We start from the raw sequence: 19934 nt of genomic DNA on the forward strand, positions 1-19934 counted from the left end.
GTTTTCTACCTCGCTAAATTTGTAGATGAATAATAATTAAAAAAAATACATTAAGATTTAGTTTAAAATGGATTTTTTTTAGTTTTAAAATCTCTTTATGTCTTAAGATGTTATGATTAGGAATGGTAACATATCATTTCCATCTCATTCTAATTCAAAATTTTATTTTTATTATCAATTATGTCATTTTCGATTTACAAAGATTACCAAATTTTATCTTTGCAGAGTACTGTCTTACCATATTATTTACAAAGATTTTTTTATAAAGTTATAATATAAACGAATTTATTATTATTATATATATTATAATATATTGAAAAAATATATTATTATAAAATATAAAGAATAAATAAATATATTTTTAATGTTATATATTTAATTATGTTATTAGTATTTAAAATAGAATTATGGTGAGATTGAAGTTGAGATTGAGTCAGAGTAAAATAGATAAAACCAAGCCATTCTTACTAGATTAAAATGGTCATCCCTCTAGCTACTTGCATAATGAATCTCATTAACGTCTCAAAAGCATGCATACAGCTTCAAATATTATATATCATATGAAGCTAGCTATTACATTAATAACAGTACACGAGTACGTAGTAAAACGAGAAGGTCCACAATGACCCACATCTTTTATTCTCAACATAATAATATATAGGAAAATTAGATAACTTTGCACCACCATTGGCTGTGAAGACCTGACGGCGGCGATATTCCTGGATCGATCGACTTAAGTGACCCTGAAAAAACAAATAATTAATAATAATGAATTATATATCTATATAAAACACAAAATTTACGATTATTCACTCGTTTTATTCATAATTAATTTTGCTTACGTGTTGCAGTCGGTGGAGGGAGAGATCTTGTATGGGATAGAAATACCGCATTTTCCAGGGATTCCTGCGGCCAATGGATAAGAGGTGGAGCCGGCGAATCCTTTAAGACAAGTGCAGACTGTCTTACGGTCGGGTGTAGTGGTGGCGGCCTTATAGAGGTTTTTAATTCCGTTGCAGCAAGCAGGTGGAACCACCCCACCTTTCGTTACGTACCCAATGCAGGGAGATAAGGCACTTGCAACGGAACCACATGTTACGGCTGCTTGTGCATGAGGTGCACTCAATACCATGCACATCACCACCAGACAAGCAATTCCTGATGAGCTACCCATGATTGATGATCAAATATCTATCTATAACTCTGAATTTCTTTTCTTTGATTAGTTTGATGAGTAGTAATTCTCATGTCTTGCCAAACCATTCTATTTATATTACTCAAAATAAATGGAGCTTTAATTATTTGTGTCCTTAGTCCTAGCTAATTACCATCTGGAATGCATGAAAATAAATTAATTAATACTAAAGAAAAAAATGAAATTTTAAAAGGACATTAGATATTTATATTTTAACCTTATTTTAATTTAAATTACTATTAATAATTTTTTTTAATTTATATTCATTAATATTGTTTTAATTAAAACAATAAAATAATCGTATATATTATATAATTGTGTGTCTTAATATATAAAATTGTAAAAGTAATCATCATAATCAATATATTCATATTAAAACAATGGTTTCAACACTATTTGTCTATTATATATCTTTTTAAAAGAGAGTTTATTCTTTTATTTTACTAATTACATAAAGATTATAAAATAAATATTATGAGTTAATTGTCCATATTTAATTATTAATTTGTACTTGATAGTACAAAATTAATGTGAAAATAATATATATAAAGTGATAATATATTAGATAATAAAAAATATAATTAATTGTTCTAAGAATAAATAAGTTTATTTTATAATTTTGCTAATTAATTGATAATGATAGTAAAATATATTTATATATATGACCATCTTCAATTTATAAACGTTATTAGTTATAATCAAACCTATAAGTCTTAGTTTCTTTGAAAAGGACTTTGACATTTAAGTTAATTCATCACCTTTAAAAATATAGTTTTTTTTACTATTAGAACTTGTAAGATCTTGGATTTTTTTAATTTCTTTTTAGTTTTTTTAAAATAATATTTTCATTGCATCATTATCTAATTTAATGGTCCTCCTTTCCTGGTGGGGTCTAGCCGCTTCTAGTTTTATATACTTTTATTATTTTACTAATTACTATTACTTAATTTTAAATACATTTAATATTTTTCATTTAAAATATTAATAATACTATTTAATTTCTTTTAAACAAAATTTAAAATTTATATATTTGAATTATTTATTCAAAATTATAAAACGATTATATAGGCCCAAACAGACAATGAATTAAATATTGGCTGTAAAATGGAGTTAATAGCTTTCTACAAAAAATGTAATTAAGTAGGAAACTAAACCAACCCATACCTAATTACATTAATTATTTGGGTTAACCGTATGCATATTTTTCGTGTTCATAGTTCTTTTTCATAGATGACTTTCTATTAATAATTTTAATGAGAAAATTATTAAATATGCATAACTTTTTTTGAATTTCGTTTTATTTTGGCAATGATTTATTCTTATCAATTGTCCATTTATTAATATTTAAAATTAAATAAATATATATATATATATATATATTTATGGAATGTGATGGAGAATTAAAAAATTATCAATTAAATGAAAAGAAAACATGTTCAATTTGACAAAATTTTAAGAATAAACCCGAGTAAAAGAAATAAACAAAATTTTATTTTATTTTAGAAAAAATATATGTGTCATTATTGTTGAAACATGTTACCTAGTTGATTTAATGGGAAGCCTCCACCATTTATTATTACATGCTACCATTTATTATGACACTTCTCATTCTTCTTTGGTGGCCTAAATGACATTTTAATAGTCCTTTCTTATCTATATATATCTAATAATGCTTAAGAAATAAAATGTAGGGTGATATTCACGCTCTCACCACATATCACATAGCCTTATTATATTTTATAACCGTTTCTCTCTCTTGTCATAATTACATTTTCATAATTACTAATTTATCTCTCATATCATAATTATTAATTTATCCTTTCTAATTAATTTTTATTTACTAATTTTTTTTTCCTAATTATACATATTATTTTTCTTCATTAATTTTATATAAACTTATATTTAATATTATATATAATATATAATAAAGTTTAAATAATTTATTAAACTTAAAATAAAATTACAAATTTTACTTTTATATTCATTTCTCTATTATATTCATAATATATCTTCCTAATTAATTTCCGTTTTGTAACACTAATAATTAATTTATTTTTTATTTTTTTCCTCATTTATTTATATATATATATATATATATATATATATATATATATATATTTCATATTTTCTTACACATCATTTTTATAATTTTTTTCATAAAATAAAAATTATAAATATTTTAATTTATTAAAAAATTAATATTAAGCGTTTCTCTCTCCTAAAATCTATATATAGTATATTTTATCATTAATTTTATATAAATATATTTTTTTTCTTCCTATTATCCTTCTATGCACATTTATTATTTATATACTTAATTAATTAATTTTCTTTTAATCATTATATATTTTATCTATTATTAATTAACCAGGATTAAATATTTATATATACATAAAATTTTAAATTTAATTTAAAAAATACAAGTGGTAATGGTTAAAGTGTTCACATATTTATTATTTATATAATTAATTAATTAATTTTCTTTTATTCATTATATATTTTATCTATTATTAATTAACAAGGATTAATTATTTATACATACATAAAATTTTAAATTAAATTCAAAAAACACAAGTGGTCTAATGGTTAAAGTGTTCACATTTCATATTAGAGACCAGAGTTCGAGTCTCAATTTATGCGAATTTATAAATGATTGTGCATGCGGGTATGAGTGGGTGAATTTGTGGTCGATGTGGATGACATGTGTGAGTCCCTACATAGTGGGTATGAGTGGGTGAATTTGTGGTCGATGTGGATGACATGTGTGAGTCCCTACATAGTGGGTATGAGTGGGTGAATTTGTGGTCGATGTGGATGGCATGTGTGAGTTCCTACGTAGTGGGTATGAGTGAGTGAATTTGTGGTCGATGTGGATGGCATGTCTACGTAAACGAAGATAATATATATAAAAATGTTTAAAACAAAAAATTTAGGGTGATATTTACTAAAATTTTACACATTTTATATTAATTTTCTTATCAAATTCTCGCAGTACAATTATCTCTATTTTCTCCTTAGGAGGTGGGTGTCGACAACGGAAGAAAGATCAAAGAAAAATATTCGATCTTGATTTGAAGAAAAAACGGGAAGCGAATGAATACGAGGATTGAAAATTAAAAGGAAATCGAAGATTTCTCTACCTCCGTGGATTCTGAATTTTTTTTAAAAAAATTTAAGATTAATTAATTTTTTTATTTTTACACATTTTATATGATTTTCTAATCAAATTCTCACGGTTTATTAAATTTTCGCGTTACATTTATCTCTTCTTTCTCCTTAGGTTTAGGTCTTTCTTAAATCGACACTACTTTCTCTTTAGGTATATGTAGCATGAGAAGAGGAGGAGGGCGACGCCGACGTGATGGAGAAGAGCGACGATGATTCAACGGAGGAGGGCGACGATGACGCAAGAGAGACATAGTGAAAAATATTCGATCTTGATTTGAAAAAAATGAGAAGAAAATGAAGACGAAGATTCAAAATCAAGAGGAAGACGAGTATTCTCCGTCTCCGTAGATTTAGAAAAGAAAATAATTTTTTTTTTATTTTTACACATTTTATATGAATTTCTCATCAAATTCGTCTCTCATTTCTTCTTAGGTCTAGGTATTTCTTAAATTGACTCTCATTTCTCCTTAGGTATAAGTAGCACGAGACGTGGAGGTGGGCAACGACGACGTAAGAGAGACCTAGAAGAAAAAATTCGATCTTGATTTGAAGAAAAATGGGAAGCAAAAGAAGACGATGATTTGAAATCAAGAGGAACTCGATAATTCTTTTTCTCCAAAGATTTAGATTTTTTTATTATTAATTTTTTTCTATAACAAAACCTAATAAGATATTTTATAAGAAAACTATAAATAAAATTGTATTTTAATGAATAATATTAATATTTTAATTATTTATATATATAATACAAAAATATAATAAATATATATATATATATATAAATAATACAAAATATATTTAACTCTATATTTTGATATGTTTTAAATAATTGATAAATATTTATTAATTTAATTTATAATATTATTATAAATATATATATTTTTATACAAAATATTATAAAATTGAATTAATGATATTGTTTAATCAAAATAAAATTATATATATATATATAATTTTGAAAAAAGAGTTTTATGGTGTTGACATAAAAAAGATGGTTCAATATTATTTTTTAATAGACATTTCACATATATTTTAATTAATATTTTGACTTTTAATGTATAATAAACTGTTTTCGAAATTTTTGAGAGGATATAATGAAGCTAAAATAATTATGTACAAAAGAGAAAAAAAATACCAACATATTTTTCTCAAATATTATTTTCGCCAATTTAAGATAGTGTGATAATTCACGTTAATTTTTTTTAATTAAATTAATAAAACAAAAAAACTAAATTTTTGAATATTTGTATTATTTTATTTTAGTTGTATTTTAAAAAAAAAAAAAATCTATAAAGAAAAATTATAATAAATTTGAGATTAAATAACTTCATAAAATATTAATAAAAATGGAAATGTGAAAGAATATACACACAATATGAAAACCGTTAATATAGTATATAGTGTGATTAAATTATTTTAATATAGAAATTTTGATTTTATTTTATAAATTTATCCGTTTGCATCGCACGAAAATCATGCTAGTTTATACAATAATAATAATAATAATAATGCTTAATATTATTACCCAAAGTGCATGACTCATTTGTTAATTTACAGATTTATCCGTCATTTAATTCGGTTAATTAAAAATATTAAATTAAAAATCATTGTAATTGCCTAATTGGAACAATTTAATCAACTAAGATAACCTAAATGTGCTTTCTTATACATTGTAAAAAAAAACCTAAACCCTATACTCTATATTCAAGAAAGAAGTTTGAGTATTTAATTATTTTAATATTGCTTTATTTATTGAAAACATGAATTTATTTTATAGTTGTATCAAGTACAGTTATAATTATGATGGCAACTATAGTAATAGTATTTTTATTATAATTTTTTTTATGCAAATAGACTAACAAAATTACCTTATAGTCCCTAGTTTAAGAAATCTTCTATTTTAACTAAATAGTTATACTCTGGTACAGAAATTAGTTAGGTAGTCTATTATTTTGTACAAATTGCCAAACATATGTTTACAAAGTTGCCAAATCGGCTGTTCTAGACATGTTTTAAGGCCTTCTTCGGTTGGGGTTATTTAAATAATCCAACCCACTCAAACATTTTTTCATTTTCCTTCTCATTAATCACATCACTTAATTCATTACTCAAAATACTAAAATACTCTTTATTTTAAATTAATATTTATTATTTTATTATTATATATCAATGCCCTTTAAGTAATTTTACCAAAAATATTTCAATCTCCTCAAAATCATCACCAATTATTATTCATTTTCTCCCTCTAGGTTATTACAATAACCCCAATACAAACAAAGCCAAAGAATTTTTTTTTAAAAAAACACTTTAAAATCATATAAAAATAACTTTCATCAAGAAAAAAATAATATTAAAGTGTTTTAAAGAAGGAGTCAATCATTAGAACATGCCTTGGACAGCATATCCCCGTATATAAAGACCTGGATTTTATAGTTACCGAACACTTTAAATTTCACACTTTAAATTTCAACTTAATTGAAAATAACAAAGTTTTAGTATCTTTTTAATATATATTAGTAAATTTGAAGTTATGAAAAAATATTCAAACAATTTTGTTTTCAGTATTATGGCTTGTTTTGTGAGTGGTTATATGAATAGATTTAGATTATTAAAAAATTCATTGTATTTGATTTTGAAAAATAATTTTTGTTTATTTATTTATAAAAAATACTTACAAGATGTTAATATATAATAAAAATTATTTTAATATTTTGATTAATATAATTAATTATAAAGTTTTACAAATAGTATTTAATTAAATTAAGTTAAAAAATTAATAATAATTTAAAATTAATAAACTCATAAAAAGTGCCAGACTCAGTTTGACATTTGGAAATTGGGTAATTGCCCATAATTTTGGTACTTTACACTTTTACAACTAAAAATATGATTAATATGATTGGACACTTTTATTAGACCTAACTAAAACATTAAAATATCTTTTATTTAATTTATTTTTTCTATTATATTTTTAATTTATTGGAGTCTTTTGCTAAAATAAAATTATGTTTTTAGAATTATTTTTCAACATTTTTTTAAATAAATTAATTTATTTAAATATCTCAATCGAACACACTCTTAATTTTAACTTGTTATTTTTTTTTATTTGTATGTAATTATATATATATATATATATAATTATATATATATATATATATATATATATATATATATATATATATATATATATATATATATATATATATGATTTGGAGAGAGAATTTAAGAAAGTTTTCAAACTAATTTGGTTTGACGTTATATTTTCTAAACTAATGTAGTTATACTTCTTAAACTAATGTATTTAATGTAATTTAGTGTTTAAATTCAATTTTTTTTTATTACATTTAAAATTCATTATATATATATATAAATATATATATTTTTAAATTATTATTTTTATACATATAATATATTTAAATTATTATTTGTATAAACTAAATTATTTATATTTTGATATATATTTTAAATTATTTTTTTTTATAAATTTGATTATTTATATTTTGATATATAATTTAAATTGTTATTTTTATAAATTTGATTATTTATATTTTGATATATAATCTAAATTGTTATTTTTATAAATTTGATTATTTATATTTTAATATACAAATTTAAGAAAGAATAAAAATTAACGAGGTTAAAGACAGCGTATTCGAACCAAAATGGATAACCCACGAATGACCATTATTTGTGGGGAGTGTGACCAAGAAGATCATACGAGACTTAGTCAATGCCGTCTAGAGCAAAATCGTCAATAATTTAAATAAATGATGATTATAATCGTTTTTATGAATGGTTAATTATTATATTGTTATAGTTAAAATATTTTAAATTTATTAGTATTTATCAATTATTTATTATAATGCTGAAAGGAATATTTATTACATTATATAAACAATAATTGATATATATATATATATATATATTAAAATATAAATAATTAAATTTATAAAAAATAATAATTTAAATTATATATCAAAATATAAATAATTAAATTTATAAAAATAATAATTTAAAATATAAATAATTTAGTTTATACAAATAATAATTTAATATATCAAATTTATAAAAATAATAATTTAAATATATATATATATATATATATATATATAATGAATGTTATATATAATAAACTACGTTAGTTTGATAATTAATAAACAAAATCTAATTAATTAAAAATTAATAAAATCTATCTCTCTCGTCAGTTTAAATTAGTTAATGAGAATTTTATAATAATTTTTTTATATTTATATTATAATCTTTCTCATCATTAACATTATTATCAATTAAAAATTTATATAATATATTAATATTAACATTATTATCAATTAAAAATTTATATAATATATTAATACTTTTTATCAATAAATTTATTTATTAACTCAAAATACTGAAGGTACAAAAATATATAAAATTATTACTGATTAAAATTAGAATCAAAATTTAAGTCACTAATGAAAAAACACAATTTCATTGTTTTTGAATTTTCCAGATGATTTCAAGACAAACATGACTGATTTGGAGTTAAATTCGTGTTAAGTCGTCAATACCTCGAGGCTACGTTTGGTTAAAGAGATAAAACGGTAAAAAAAATATAATTCTATATACAGTAAATTACAATGATTGTTTGATTTGTTAGAATTTATATCTACAGTAATATTTAGATATAGTTTATACTTTGAAAGATATATAATATAATACCTATTCAAACTAGTTATAAAAATATTTAAATTTTTATAAAATTTAATATTCCTTTTCTACCCTTTAATTTTATAAAATTATTAAAATTATAATTTATTTATTATATTTTAAAATATAATAATCATAATAATAAATTATAACTAAATATTTATTTATATTTAAATGGGTTTAATTTTATAATTTAAATAATAATAATAAATACTTAATTACTTATTTTTATTTGATTTATATATATATATATATATATTATTTTTATCTATGTAAACAAAAAAATATATTATAAAAAATTTAAATGTGATAATTTTATATTTAATTAAATATAAAAATTATTTTAAAAAACTAATCATGTTAATTAAAAATAATAGTCATATATATAATTAATTTATAAAATAAAATTTTATTACATTATTAATAAATAATATTTATAATTAATTACATAAATTAGTGATATAATATAACTTATATTTATATAATATATTTTTGAAACTAATTTATAATTATACCATTTTATTTCAAATATTATTTTTTTTAAATTATTATTAATAATATTTTATTTTATAAAAATAATTAATAATTTTCAATTATACAAATATTTATAATAATAATACATAAATTTTAAAAATAATTATTAAATATTATTTATAATATAAATAAGTCTTATTTATATAATTATATAAATTAAATTATAAGAAAAATATATAAAATAATCTTTTTTTTCAAAAACTTTTATTTATTTTGAATTAACCAAAAAATAAAAAAATTATATATAAAATAATGTAAATCTAGTATTTTATTTTGAAAATATATTTATATGATAGTTAGATTTTTTTTATTAATTTCAATATAAATAATAATACAAATTACATAAAAGATAAATATTAAAAATAATTATATAAATATAATAGTAAAATAATCTTTTATACTTCTTACTACTTTTTTATACAATCATCTAAACACAAAATAATAAATTTATATAATTTATACTTTTAATCAAACACAAATAATTTATATAATTTATATCTTCTAATACCTTCTTATAATTTATATCTCTTACAATTTATATAGCAATAGAAACTGAATTCCTTCGTAATGCCAACACTACTAGATTGGATAACAATACTATATTCTCAATTATACTTCTAAATGATAAATGAAGATAAAAGGATGGAGTACATTCTCAATAGCTTTTTCCAACATGCTTAATTCTTTGCAGCTATAGTTAGTGTGCCATCATCAACAAAGATCCGTGCACCTAAATACCACCTAAATACCAGAAAGAAATTATCATTATTCAAGTGCACATAATATATATTTCTCTAAGAATTCTGAGATATTCCAATGGCCGTATGCATATTGGTAACTCAATGAAAATATTACATCTTCTCCATCAAGATGAAATCCCGATCATATAATGAATCAACTCATAAAAAAAACTAAGCAATTACCAAGCTTGTTAGAATCTAAGCAAATCTTATTTTTGAGTTGATTTTTAAATAAAAATGAAGAATGCCCCAAAAATCATCACATAACTTTAAATACACTAGCATTTAGCATGTGCATTTGCACGATTAATAATATAAAAAACCGTAAAAAAAAATTACGGATAACATTGTTAATTTTATTTTTAACCGTTTTAAGTTTATGGGTGGGTCAACCCACAATCCGACCCAAGTATCCATTTACTCAACATAATTATATATATATATACATCAGTTAGTTAAAAAGTTGAACTTATATTAATATTAAAAAATCCCGCGTTTATCAAATTTTGTGTTGAATTTAAAATATAAAGTCTTTGTAGCTTAGTTAGTTAAAGAGTTGTACTTGTTTTGTTAGGTTGCAAGTTCGAAACATACCTCTAGCATTTTTAATTTTATTTTTAACCGTTTTAAATTTAAAGGCGGGTCAACCCACAATCCGACCCAAGTATCCAAATTAACCACAGCTCTCGACCCGACAATCCGGACACTTTAAAAATTAAGCATCATTATATATATAGATTAGTTAGTTAAAAAGTTGAACCTATATTAATATTAAAACGTCTCGCGTTTATAAATTTTGGTGTTTAATTTAAAATAAAAAGTCTTTGTAGCCTAGTTGGTTAAAGAGTTGTACTTGTTTTGTTAGGTTGCAAGTTCGAAACATACTTCTAGCATTTTTAATTTTATTTTTAACCGTTTTAAATTTAAAGGCGGGTCAACCGACAATCCGACCCAAGAATCCAAATTAACCACAACTCTCGACCCGGCAATCCGGACACTTTAAAAATTAAGCATCATTATATATATTGATTAGTTAGTTAAAAAGTTGAACCTATATTAATATTAAAACGTCCCGCGTTTATAAAATTTGGTGTTTAATTTAAAATATAAAGTCTTTGTAGCCTAGTTGGTTAAAGAGTTGTACTTGTTTTGTTAGGTTGTAATTCGAAACATACTTCTAGCATTTTTAATTTTATTTTTAACCATTTTTAATTTAAAGGCGGGTCAACTCATAATCCGACCCATATATCCAAATTAACCACAGCTCTCGACCCGGCAATCCAGACACTTTAAAAATTAAGCATCATTATATATATATATAGATTAGTTAGTTAAAAAGTTAAACTTATATTAATATTAAAACGTCCCGCATTTATCAAATTTGGTGTTGAATTTAAAATATAAAGTCTATGTAGTCTAGTTGGTTAAAGAGTTGTACTTGTTTTGTTAGGTTGCAAGTTCGAAACATACCTCTAGCATTTTTAATTTTATTTTTAACCGTTTTAAATTTAAAGGCGGGTCAACCGACAATCCGACCCAAGTATCCAAATTAAACACAACTCTCGACCCGGCAATTCGGACACTTTAAAAATTAAACATTATTATATATATAGATTAGTTAGTTAAAAAGTTGAACCTATATTAATATTAAAACGTCTCGCGTTTATAAATTTTGGTGTTTAATTTAAAATATAAAGTCTTTGTAGCCTAGTTGGTTAAAAAGTTGTACTTGTTTTGTTAGGTTGCAAGTTTGAAACATACTTCTAGCATTTTTAATTTTATTTTTAACCGTTTTAAATTTAAAGACGGGTCAACCCACAATCCGACCCAAGTATCCAAATTAACCACAACTCTCGACCCTGCAATCCAGACATTTTAAAAATTAAGCATCATTATATATATATAGATTAGTTAGTTAAAAAGTTGAACCTATATTAATATTAAAACGTCTCACGTTTATCAAATTTGGTGTTTAATTTAAAATATAATGTCTTTGTAGCCTAGTTGGTTAAAGAGTTGTACTTATTTTTGTTAGGTTGTAAGTTCGAAACATACCTTTAGCATTTTTAATTTTATTTTTAACCGTTTTTAATTTAAAGGCGATTAACCACAGCTCTCGACCCGGCAATACAGACACTTTAAAAATTAAGCATCATTATATATATATAGATTAGTTAGTTAAAAAGTTAAACTTATATTAATATTAAAACGTCCCGGATTTATCAAATTTGGTGTTGAATTTAAAATATAAAGTCTTTATAGCCTAGTTGGTTAAAGAGTTGTACTTGTTTTGTTAGGTTGCAAGTTCGAAACATACCTCTAGCATTTTTAATTTTATTTTTAACCGTTTTAAATTTAAAGGCGGGTCAACCGACAATCCGACCCAAGTATCCAAATTAACCACAACTCTCGACCCGGCAATCCGGACACTTTAAAAATTAAGCATCATTATATATATAAAATATAAAGTCTTTATAGCCTAGTTGGTTAAAGAGTTGTACTTGTTTTGTTAGGTTGCAAGTTCGAAACATACCTCTAGCATTTTTAATTTTATTTTTAACCGTTTTAAATTTAAAGGCGGGTCAACCGACAATCCGACCCAAGTATCCAAATTAACCACAACTCTCGACCCGGCAATCCGGACACTTTAAAAATTAAGCATCATTATATATATAAATTAGTTAGTTAAAAAGTTGAACTTATATTAATATTAAAACGTCCCGCGTTTATAAAATTTGGTGTTTAGTTTAAAATATAAAGTCTTTGTAGCCTAGTTGGTTAAAAAGTTGTACTTGTTTTGTTAGGTTGCAAGTTCGAAACATACTTCTAGCATTTTAATTTTATTTTTAACCGTTTTAAATTTAAAGGCGGGTCAACCCACAATCCGATCCAAGTATCCAAATTAACCACAGTTCTCGACCCGGCAATCCTGACACTTTAAAAATTAAGCATCATTATATATATATATATATATATATATATATATATATATATATATATATATATATATATATATATATATATATATATATATATATATATATATATATATATATATATATATATGCAGCAAAAGAGTGGATTTTTTTTTTTAGTTTGATGATGCCGTGAGTTTGTGCATCTCATACACTTCCAAGTGACATGATCAACACCCTCTTACAAGTCCAAGACAAAGTATATTCACTTCTTATACTTAATTTTATCCCAAGTCATATTTGAGAATTTTTGTGCTCAAATTCAAATTTGGGCTACATATACTTATTGGACATCCAAGAAAAGACAAGTGTGCAATGTAACAGGAGTGAACAGTAGACCACATAACAAAGGATAGATCTAGTTCAATATTCAACCACCCTTATACAAAAGTTGATGAACAAGCAATATAACAGTAAGATAAAGCAAAAATATGGATAACAAATTGTTGAAAACAACTTGCAATACAGCCTAATTAACACCGAGGGATTCATTGTTGTAGTTCAAAAGTCACTTCATTACAAAAATTGTTAACAAATTAAAATTTACAAGATAAAGCAAGTTCACCTAAAATATTTATAAGAAGCAGTCACATACATATTCGAGGAGAAGCTCAAGAATTTGTAGCCGGCCTTTTCAAAGATTCACATATAATGTTCCCAAAGGAATCCCAGCAGGCTTTATATCCAGTTGAATTGCAGTAATTTCAGAACATGTGCCATAAATTATAAAATCCATATTCCAGAATTTCATTACTTGGAAGAGAATGTTGAAAAAATACAAACCTTTATTTAGGGTTATGGAGGCAAGCTTGAGAGAGATCTTTAGATCTTAGCTTAAGCTATAGATCTATCACAGTCAAACAACAAAATTCTCGAAAAAATTCAAACAAACATAATTAAATATATAATATAATAAATATATGTATTTATTTTATTTCATAAGAGTTTTAAATTTATTTATTTTTAATAAATTTATTTATATAATTTTATCAATTTGTTTTTAAAAAATATATAACGAAAAAACATAAATTTTGTAAAATAGAATGGAACAAAGATGATAATAAACGCTTCAGTATTAGACAAACTCAAGCACGAACTCGAAACTAGAATTGTCATACCTTAAAATTCATTTCCGACCAAGTATCTTCAGTCCTGGCCTAAACCAAGGACCGAGGTAATTGGAACCAAGGACCGAGGAAATCTGAGACTGACCGAGGAAATCCGAGTAGGATCGAGAGGTCCGACCGAGGATAATATTGCCTTGCCCATACTTCTTCCCAACTCATGCTTAGCCAGCTCATGCTTCAACCACCTCCTACTTGACACACCTAATGCTTCAAACATCTCATGCTAGGACCAGCTCATGTTAGGATCTACTCATCTGCCCATGCCTGGTTATCTTAATCAGTAAGTTAACCCATATCATGCTATAACCACCTCATGCTAGCATATGATCATGCCTTGTTATCTTAAGTATTAAGTTTATCCATCTCATGTTATAAATTGCCCATGCTATGACCAACTTTCTTAATTATTAAGTTTTCCCAACCCATGTCATGACCAACAATCTAAAATAATAAGATACTCACCTCATGCTATCTTAACCGACCTTGAATGCAACTATATATATGTTCTTCACCCTAGATTTATTCCATTAAAGATAATACAATTCCCTCTTCACCAAGAAATAAAAGCCAACCTTTAGAAGCTATTGAAGAACATCATCCTTAAACTTTCATAGCAAAGATCAACCAAAGGCAAACTCTTTTCTAAACCAATCTTTAGAAACCCACACAAGGCTATATAACCGATGTAGTTTTTATAACTGATACATACTTTCTTTAAAACATGATTTTATTGCATATTCATATTTTTATTCATATTTTTATTGATGAACAGAAATGAAAACTATGTTTTCCAAAGTATGATAGGTTTTCCAAAGTATGATATATTTTTCAAGGTATAAAATGTTTTTATGGAATACTGATGAAGGAATTGACGGATATGGGAGAAGGGCTAATCAAGATGAGCTTTGGTAGTCTGATTTCAAAATACTGGATGTGTGTTATGGTAAAGAGAATTGTGTTTGCAAGTTGAATAAAAAGTTTGTATGGTTTGAAACACGCACCACGACAATGGTACAAGAAGTTTGAGTTATTTATGAAGCAACACGGATATAAAAAGACTACTTCCGACCATTGTGTGTTTGTGCAAAAATTCTCTCATGATGATTTTGTTATTCTGTTACTTTATGTTGATGATATGCTTATTGTTGGTCAATGTGCTGCGAGAATTGATAGGTTGAAATAAGACCTAGGGAAGTCCTTTGCAATGAAGGATCTTGGACAAGCAAAGCAGATTCTTGGAATTAGAATCAGTCGTGACAGAAAGATGAAAAAGTTATGGTTATCTCAAGAAAAATATATTGAGAAAATGTTACAAAGATTCAATATGGAGAATGCTAAAAGTGTCGGCACACCTTTAGCGGCTCATTTTAAATTGAGATCCGAATATAGTCCTTCAAATGATGACGAAAATGAATATATGAAGAATGTTCCATATAGTTCAGTTGTTGGTAGTCTTATGTATGCTATGGTTAACACGAGACCATATTTAGCTTATGTTGTTGGTACTGTTAGCAGTTTCTTTCAAATTTGGGAAAAGAACATTGAGAAGCGGTGAAGTGGATATTGAGATATCTTAGAGGCACATCAAGTATGAGACTTTGCCTTGGAAATGAGAATCCGAATTTAGTTGGTTATACCGACTCAGATATGGCAGGTGATGCTGATTCAAGAAAATCCACTTCAGGCTATTTGATTAATTTTGGAGGAGAAGCTATTTCTTGGCAATCGAGACTACAAAAGTGTGTTGTGTTGTCAACCACGAAGGCTGAACTTATTACAGCAACGAAAGCTTGTAAGGAGCTAATTTGGGTTAAGAAGTTATAATTTTAACTTGATATTGTGCAAGAAAGATATGTGCTTCTGTGTGATAGTCAAAGCGCTATTTATTTAGCAAAAATTCAACATTTCATTCTAGATCCAAACACATTGATGTAAGGTATCATTGGATACGAGATGCGTTAGATGAAAAATTGTTAATTTTAGAAAATGTACATACATACGATAATGGCGCCGATATGATGACTAAGGCACTACCACAAAACAAGTTCAAGTTTTGTTGTTCAACCGCTGGGTTGACAACATCTTTCCCATAGTTGTGAGAGGGAGTTTGTTGGGGTTTTTTTTGGGCTCACAACTATGAAAAAAGCCCAATAGTGGTTCACGTTCACTTTTAATTCATTAAGGGTATTATAGTATTTAAAAGGTTATGTTATAACCTAATTGATATAATTTTTAAAAAGAGTGGCATCAGTCATTAAGAAGCAGAAGTCAAAAATTAAAAGAGAGGAAGAAAGATAAAATCTTGTAACAGATTTTCGCCTAAAGCCGCGCAGGTTCATCAAACTCACGATTGGAGATTCAAACGGAGTTTTCTGGGGCTTAAAGGTTCTTCATAATTTGAGTTTTTATTTGACTTATTTGGGACCAAAAGTTGTATGTTTTTGGTTATGTCATTTTATCTTTCTGCGGTATTAAAAAGTTGGTATACCTTGTTTGTATTCCCGACTGATTATAGTGAAGCTTGAACTGGACATAAAGTCTCGTGGTTTTACTCCTTGATTTGAGAAGGTTTTCCACGTAAAAATGTTGTGTGTGCATTATGTTATTTATTTCAGTTTTTACTTGTGTTTTATCTGCTTTTAAGTTTTTCAATCAAGTAAGGAATATAATATACGTTTTTCCCAACACAACATATGTATCATCATTTTTAATATACTACGTTTTTTAGAAATATATATATATATATATTAAAGATAAAATATATTATTATAAAATTAAATTAAAAAAATATATTTTCTTTTTATTTAATGTGGGCTAATTTAATTTTTTAAGTGGGCCGGACTCAGCTGAAGTCCATCCCGAGATCAGAACATGCCCAAGCCCGTTTGATAAAAAAGAGGTTAGCTATGTATGTATGATCAATAGTCAAACTTTCAACATATACAAACAAACAAGAAATTCTTTTTTTATTTCTGTATATATATAGTTATTGAACTTTTATAAATGATTTTATAATTTTATCATATTTTTTAACTAAAAAAAAATTGAATAAATAATAAGTTTTATGTTTATTATATATTTATATATATACATATATAATTATGAGACTTTTATAAATTATTTTATATTTTATCATTTTTTTCTAATAAAAAAAATATAATAAATATTTTTTTATTCTTTATGAATAATTTGTTAGTCAATATATTAAATAACAGTTAAATTATTACGATAAAATTTTAAATTTAAACTGTTCAAATTTTATATTTAAGACTAGACTTTGAATTATTTAATGAAATTTTATAATAATTTTTTATATTTATATAATAATCTTTCTCCTAATTAATTAAGATTATTACCAATTAAAAAATTATATAATATATAAATAATTTTTATCTATAAATTTATTTATTTCTCAAAATAAGGAAGGCACAAAAATATATAAATTATAACCAATTAAAATTAGAATCAAAATCGAAATCTATACGGAAGAAACAACATTTCATTGTTTTTGAATTTTCCAGATAATTTCAAGACGAACACGACTGATTGATATTCCTGAGAAGAGCAATAGGGACCGGATTCCTTCATAGGGACTGCAGAAAGAACATTATATGTATAAGAAGCTAATTTTTTTTTATATATCTTCCTCCTGTTTCTGCTTTCTCTACATGAAAAACAAGTGTTAGTTTATTATTTCACATCAGAAAACACTTGTTCATGCTATTGCTCTTATCTTGTTTACAATGGCTGTATATATTAAGCATCATATGGTGTGTTTATATTATTAGTTAATCTAATTTTGTTTACTAACATATAGAATATTTCTGTGAAAGTACAGTAACTTTGAGAGAATTAAGAAAGAAATCAGACTTTGCTTATATAATATTCAAGATGCTATTACAAATTAAATAGGGAATTAATGCATACTACTAACTACATGTCTTTTACTGGGTCATGGAATTTGCCTTGTTTCTTCTTCCAAGCCCGAGCCATGTTCGGCCCTTTATTCCCCTGATGGTGCCTTAGTTTCCAGCCGTCGATCTCATCCAAGATTTTGATTAAAGGCATCAGGCCGCGACAATTTCATATTCGACACTATCTAGATATCATAGATGTCTAACTGATTTTGATAGTCACATAACATAATTTTAGTCTATTACATGCATTTCCTAGTCGTTTCACCTCAATTTTCATGAGGATAGAAAGTTTAGTTCACATATATATATATCTTAGTTGAAAAATCAATTTAAAGGTAAATAATTGAATTACGAATGTATTTGTTCAAAATGTGGCAAGTACTCTTAGTTAGTTAGTTAGTTATATTCTCTATTTATCTTTACACTAAATTATCAAAGAATTGATATTATTGATTGGATATTATTGCAATCTTTTTGAAAAGGTGTTTAGTAATTTTATAAAGTTAAAACATATAAACTGATATTTGTTGTGATAACGATGAATCAATATCAATCGAGTCAACGCAATCTTATCTATAAGTTAATTTTGTATGAGCTTTAATTAAAGATGTACATTAAATCGTCTTTATTGACATTGCTGGTAGGATGCTAAAATAGATGTCTCAAACAAAGCCAATTCCTGCAACTTCTTAAGTCTCTGTTTTCTGAAATGCTCTTGTTTTCCCATTTCCTGATCAATCTCTGTTCAATGAAACCAACTTAGCCATTCCTGCAACTCTTTATACCACAATTTGCCTAGAAATGTTCCCAGTTCCATTAGATGAGTCTGTCACAAGAGGACAGACATTTCACCTAAAATACCTCAACATAATAGATCCACTCAAACAAAATAACTATCTTGGGCAAAGGTAAAGTATACGAAGATCAATTTTCATTTCTTTGATGTTAGGAACTAGTAATTAATGGATTTGATGAATCTATTTTTTATGCAGGAGATTGTGTGGATTCAATGATGATAATAAGTCTTCCATACCAGGGGCCTGCCTTCCAATATCTCTAGATCATCTAACAAGTGGAAATCTGCACGCACCAATTTCAAAGAAGGAATTAATAGAATTATGTAGCAACAAAATGAAAAAGGAAAACTTGTTTAGACGAATAATTAGTTTGTTTAGATGTCAAAAGTTTATCTGAATGAATGTAATATTCAAAAGAGATTGGGTCATTTAATGTGTTCATTTTATTTTATTTACAGAATTAATTATTAAAACAGAGAACTTAATCAAGCAGAATTAAAATAAAAAATGGGACCTGGTTTTCAAAATCTTCATCTTTCAAAAATAATATATATATATATAAATTATAAATTAAAGTTTATTAAATCCTATTTATTAAAGTTTTCTTCTTAAAATAAAACACTATTGCAGAGTAGTAGTATTATCATTATGGCTTTAAAATATATGATTTCTAAACTCACCAAATAGCTCAAATTTTAAAAAAATTTACACTTTATTTAAAGAATACTAACTCACGAGTTTATTTTTTACTTAGAACGTTATTTAAATATGAAAAGTGATTTTTAATAAATC

The 19934-nt window shown here is 24.7% G+C and overlaps 1 protein-coding gene across 1 annotated transcript; it reads right to left on the reverse strand.

Annotated features, from left to right (window-relative positions):
• Nucleotides 1-666: 666 nt before the first annotated feature.
• Nucleotides 667-1174, reverse strand: LOC124933713 (non-specific lipid-transfer protein 1-like). Its single transcript, XM_047474155.1, has 2 exons — nucleotides 889-1174; nucleotides 667-743 (listed from the first exon to the last, which is right to left on the reverse strand). Exons 1-2 carry the CDS (start codon nucleotides 1172-1174, stop codon nucleotides 667-669), a joined length of 363 nt encoding a protein of 120 aa, XP_047330111.1.
• Nucleotides 1175-19934: the final 18760 nt, after the last annotated feature.

The sequence above is a fragment of the Impatiens glandulifera genome, chromosome 4 (genome assembly GCF_907164915.1).
Source record: "Impatiens glandulifera chromosome 4, dImpGla2.1, whole genome shotgun sequence".
Taxonomy (NCBI): domain Eukaryota; kingdom Viridiplantae; phylum Streptophyta; class Magnoliopsida; order Ericales; family Balsaminaceae; genus Impatiens; species Impatiens glandulifera.

Excerpts from the sequence above, each read along its gene's own strand:
- LOC124933713 (XM_047474155.1), bottom strand. The coding sequence starts at position 1,174 with ATGGGTAGCTCATCAGGAATTGCTTGTCTGGTGGTGATGTGCATGGTA. Across the intron at positions 744-888 it reads AGGAATCCCTGGAAAATGCG|GGTCACTTAAGTCGATCGAT; the intron begins GTATTTCTATCC and ends TTGTTTTTTCAG.